The sequence below is a fragment of the Helianthus annuus genome, chromosome 1, assembly GCF_002127325.2.
Source record: "Helianthus annuus cultivar XRQ/B chromosome 1, HanXRQr2.0-SUNRISE, whole genome shotgun sequence".
Lineage (NCBI taxonomy): Eukaryota > Viridiplantae > Streptophyta > Magnoliopsida > Asterales > Asteraceae > Helianthus > Helianthus annuus.
In genome coordinates, this window is record NC_035433.2 from 38,696,794 (window position 1) to 38,702,524 (window position 5,731).

Sequence of the window (5,731 nt, forward strand, 5' to 3'; positions counted from 1 at the left end):
TGAGATTTCCGACGGGAGGGGGGGGGGGGCGCAAACGCATATACCAAAAAATTTCTATACGAAAGCTACATACTTAACAATACTGAGCGAAAAGTTCGAGGGTCGGGCGCCCCCGACCCCTTCTAACATACATCCCTGCATTCAAGCACCATACAGAAATAGCGACTTAAAATTGTTCATAAATGAATTCAACTTAATAGAAAACTCGTCTAAAACTCCTTTAAGTTCATCTTAATTCAAGCCTTTACAAGTCGACCTCAAGTAACTCACGTGACATATCAGTGCTTGTTCACTCCCTAGTTAGGCATAACAACAATCATGGTTGTAGAAATCGCTAGTCGCTAGTCGGTCGGTGAGGTAGGGGACTAACAATTAATCGGGATTAATTGTAATTAATCGGTGCCTAATCGGGATTTTTACAACCATGACAACAATACACGTTAGCACCAACATGATAAAAAAAACAATGAACATAAACACAACTTATTACATGCCATTTATGTCTATTCTAATAAAAGCAAGGACCAAAACTGCCCAAACCTAATACTCAAACCAAAGCACACTACTTGCACCCCTGCATACAAAACCGCCACATTCACCATTCTTCTTATCACTCTCAACACACACTCAAAACACACAGTGTTAGGGTTTCAATCTTCAAACCAATGGACGGCACCGGAGTAGTGGCGGTTTACGGCAACGGCGCGTTAACAGAGAGCAAGAAATCAACGTACTCCGTCAAGGTCGGCCTCGCTCAGATGCTCCGAGGCGGCGTAATTATGGACGTCGTGAACGCCGAACAGGCACGTGTGGCGGAAGAAGCGGGCGCGTGTGCTGTCATGGCGCTGGAGCGAGTTCCGGCGGACATCCGCGCGCAAGGCGGCGTTGCACGGATGAGCGATCCGCAACTGATTAAGGAGATTAAGCAGGCGGTTACGATTCCGGTGATGGCGAAGGCGAGGATAGGGCATTTCGTTGAGGCGCAGATTCTGGAAGCGATTGGTGTGGATTATGTTGATGAGAGTGAGGTTTTGACGTTGGCGGATGATGAGAATCATATTAATAAGCATAATTTTAGGATTCCGTTTGTGTGTGGGTGTAGGAATTTGGGAGAGGCGTTGAGGAGGATTCGTGAAGGTGCTGCGATGATTCGGACGAAAGGAGAAGCAGGAACTGGTATGATTTTGATGTTTTTTTGATGATTTTTTGTTGTTTTTGTTTGGTGTTGTTAATTGATTGTTGATATGATGCTGCATGTGTTAGAATTAGGTGATTTGCTTGAATGATTTTTGAGATATGAAGATTTATTACATCAAATTAATAAGTATTTGAGCCTCGCAATGGTTCAGTTAATGGAATATGCTGAACTAGTCACTTTTAGTATCAAAACTGTCATGATCATGTATTGAAAACTAATTGTTTGTTAAAGCCTTATAAATCGCTATAGTATGGGATTTTTGATGAATTTTTTTGTGATTTTTTGTTTGGTGATATTTGTTGAGAGTTTGATGCTGCCTGAGGTAAAGTTTAGGTGATTTGTTTGAATGATTTTTGAGATGTGATTTCGATTAGATTTGAGAATTTGACAGTTAAGTTTTTTTTGTGTATTTGAGCCTTGGAATGATTCATTTAATGGAATATGCTAAATCGGCCACTTTTAGTATCAAAACTGTCATGATCGTGTATAGAAATTAATTAAATTTTTAAAGCTTTATCAGTCACTATCAAATGGGGTTTTGATGATTTTTTTGTGAATTTTGTTTGGTGATATTAATTGATAGTTTGATGCTGCATGAGTTGAATTAGGTTATTTGTTTGAATGATTTTGAGATGTGATTTTGTTGAGATCTGAGGATTTGTTACATTAAATTAGTAAGTATTTGAGACTTGTAATGGTTCAGTTAATGGAATATATGCTAAATTGGCCACTTCTAGTATCAATTAGCCTTGTAATGGTTCAGTTAATGGAATATATCCTGATTTGGCCACTTTTAGTATCAAAACTGTCATGATCATGGATAGGAAACAAATTGACTTTTTATTCTAAATTCTTTTAAGAATTTATGATTTTGATGTTCAAATGGTTGTGGAATACTGACCTATTCAGGATTTGATTATAAGAACTCGATGACAAAAGACATGGTGCATTTTTAAAAGTGCAAAAAATGTGTCTTAAGTTATACAAATAATACAAGAGTTTATTATGTCTCATACATGAAAGGCGTTCAGTGTCTAGCTCGGTCGGTTTTCATGAAACGTAGGTTGAACTACAAACTGTTTCTGGAAACCGACGGCCGGGTTGGGTTGAGTTGGCCGGACCGGCTGGTTATAATGGTTTTTGAAGGTTTGGACTTGTTTTTGAAAAAAAATGTTGGTTTATAATTTTATATTAATGTTTTTAAAATGATAAATATTATGAATAAACAACATATTCACAACTGCATCTTTAAACAGGGGGTTCTAAGTTCCATATTGTAACTGTGAACAGAACTGTATGAATTTCAAACTGGTCGAACTGCTTCGGTTTACATGATTTGGTCGGTTTCACCCTTAAAATGTGTCGAAGTTATACTTGGTCTAAACTCTTAACTTGTATACTTGGTATGACCATATAACGTTTTCTCGGAGGAAAAGCACGTGTATTTTATTTTCTTATTGCTCTCTTTTTCACATCCTTGTTATGAATCGTCATGTGAAGAGTGATTCTTATATACGCAACATTTCAGGGAACATTATCGAGGCTGTAAGGCATGTTAGATCCGTGATGGGTGACATCAGGGTCCTTGCAAACATGGATGACGACGAGGTGTTCACTTTTGCCAAGAAAATTGCCGCACCATATGATTTGGTGATGCAGACCAAACAACTGGGGCGGCTTCCGGTGGTGCAGTTTGCAGCAGGTGGTGTCGCTACACCAGCTGATGCAGCCCTGATGATGCAACTGGGATGTGATGGTGTTTTTGTGGGGTCAGGTGTGTTCAAGAGTGGTGATCCAGCTCGTAGGGCCCGTGCTATTGTTCAGGCGGTCACCCATTACACAGACCCTAAGGTCCTTGCAGAGGTGAGCTGCGGGTTGGGTGAAGCCATGGTTGGGTTGAACCTTGATAAGAATGTTGAAAGGTATGCTAACCGGTCCGAGTAAGGCTCACCGCATCCTCTGGTCTATGTAAGGTTTAAAAACGATAGCTTTGCACTATTTGTTGTTCAAGAATTTAGGGTTGTTTGAAAATAAAACTTTCTTTGGCTATATTTAATAAATGTTCTGGATTGAATTTAGAAGTTACTAAAAATTTAAACAAAAATATTTTTTATGGTTTATAATAAAATCATATAGTTTAACATTAGTACTCAATAGATTACATTGATCCAACACAGTTCTTTGAGATGTGAATAGTTTTGATCTCTGTCCTTTAAATCTTCAAGTAAGCTAGCCTGCGAATTAAGTTATGAGCAACTCATTTGATTTCAAAATGTTTACAACTACGATCCATTTAACTTGATTTGTTCTTGTGTAATTTTCCAAAATGTATAATTTATAGCAGGTAAATAAATGTACTAAAAGAAACAAAATACCGAACTAATTGATCAATCGTACGCGAATTGGGTGTGTCTATCTAGGTGTTTGTCGGAAAATCAAGTAGTTCGAGGATGAAGAAAAGTCGGATGCAAGATTGCCAGTGAACTCGCAATCGGATTGATGAGTGTAGACTAGAAAAATCGAAGTGTAGGCTAGAACCATACCTCAATCGCCTATTTTAGTCTTCTACATTCTATCCATTCTTTAAAATTATCTTATTTACGCCGAGTATCAACCATTCTATATAGTATATACCCTACCATAAGCTATATATCTACAATTAAGTTTGGTATACAGTAATGAGTAACCTTAGTAATATTTTATTTAACTTTTTTAATTCATATATTCTGTTATCTGCCAGAATTATGAATTTGCAAACTAGCTCAGCTGCATGGTTATGATTGCTCCTTAAAGTTCTACATTCGATTCCCTCAATGGATCATAATTTGCCAAACCCCTTGTGAAACGTTGACACCTTGCCAGTAAACTTTGAGCGACACACCACCACCATCCATGCACAAATTCTTCTTTTATTGGATTGCAAGCATCATGAAATCTAGACGTTTATCAAAAGCCAACCAAGTGAACCATCAGTGCCAAAATAGCTGGTCAGCAACCCATGTTGAACATTTCGTTTTCAACCAAGCGCGATGACAAATTGTGCGAATCAACGGTCCTCGTTCTAGGTTGAATTATTACTGCACTGTCATCAGTAGGGCAAATCTAACCTGTCTCACGACGGTCTAAACCCAGCTCACCAGCACGATGAAATTTCAAAGATTTCACTGGAATTACCGTGACTACTGGCACCAGACTTGCCCTCCAATGGATCCTCGTTAAGGGATTTAGATTGTACTCATTCCAATTACCAGACTCGTTTGAGCCCGGTTGCAACATTTCTTTTCGTGTTTTCGACTAATCTAAAATTTTAGCGCAAATAGATAATTAAGTCTATATAAATCTATTTTATCTTTCAAATAACCTTTCTTATTATACACGGTTCTAGTGTATTTGTGAACAAATCCTTACCATTGATTTATATCGTTAAATCGTAAAATATACTAGTGTATTTTCATCATCAAGTCCTGGCCATTGATTTACACTTGTGTATTAATAATCAAGGCTAAGATTAGTTCACTAGTGTTAACAATCAAGGGGGTTGTTCATTGATGAACGTAACCAATATATATATATATATATATAGTAAAGTTATTATACAAATGAGCTTAACATATACTAAACGTGAGGAAAGAATAAGAGATTTTTTTTTTAATTTTTTTCCACATCTTGCCAAACACGTATTTTAGTTCCAAAGGGTGGAGATACAATAGGAAGTTTATTTGGCTAAGAAGGCTAGGAAGTGATATTGACCATCCATTTAGTTAATAAGGGCTAAGATTAAATGATAGAAATTGAAGGGAAGAAAAGAGACGCGTGAGTTTGTTTAGGGGCATTCTAGTCAATCCAAGGCAATAGTTTCTCTCTCCTCCAATTCCCCCCATTTTTTAAACGTTAATAACTCTTTCATACGACATTATTTTTTTATAAAAAATGCACAAAAAAAAACGAGCGTTTTTTTATCTTTATAACGAGTATACTATTGCTATATTTTCGATTTTTTTTTGAAAACCCAGTTGCGTAAAACACAATGGAAAAAACCCAGTTGCGTAAAACGCAATGGAAAAAAAACCTAAAAAATGACATTTTTCTAAAACGCAATGCACAAAAAACAAACAGAAATGTCATATTTCTAAAACGCAACAGGTGAAAAACACAAAAGAATGATTTTTTTCTAAAACGCAATGGACTGAAAACACAAAAGAAAGTGTTTTTTTCTAAAACGCAATGGTCTAAAAACACATATAAATGTGTTTACCTAAAACGCAATGGACTAAAAGCACTTCAAAATGTATTTTTCTAAAACGCAATCGACCAAAAAACACATAAAAATGTGTTTTTGCTAAAACGCAATAGATAAAAAAACACAAAAGAAAGTATTTTTTCTAAAACGTAATGGAATAAAACACATAAAAATGTGTTTTTATTGTGTTATAAAACGTAATGGACAAAACACAATTTTAACATTGTGTTTTATAAAACACAATTTATAGTTCAGTTGTGTTTTAAAAAAATGCAATACTGTACAAAAGCTTA

At 36.3% G+C, this 5,731-nt stretch overlaps 1 protein-coding gene across 1 annotated transcript; it reads left to right on the plus strand.

Moving 5' to 3' along the window:
* Positions 1-583: 583 nt before the first annotated feature.
* Positions 584-3,279, plus strand: LOC110865490 (probable pyridoxal 5'-phosphate synthase subunit PDX1). The gene is made up of 2 exons (XM_022114750.2): positions 584-1,176; positions 2,727-3,279. Exons 1-2 carry the CDS (start codon positions 666-668, stop codon positions 3,140-3,142), a joined length of 927 nt encoding a protein of 308 aa, XP_021970442.1. The 5' UTR covers positions 584-665; the 3' UTR covers positions 3,143-3,279.
* The last annotated feature ends 2,452 nt before the right edge of the window (positions 3,280-5,731 follow it).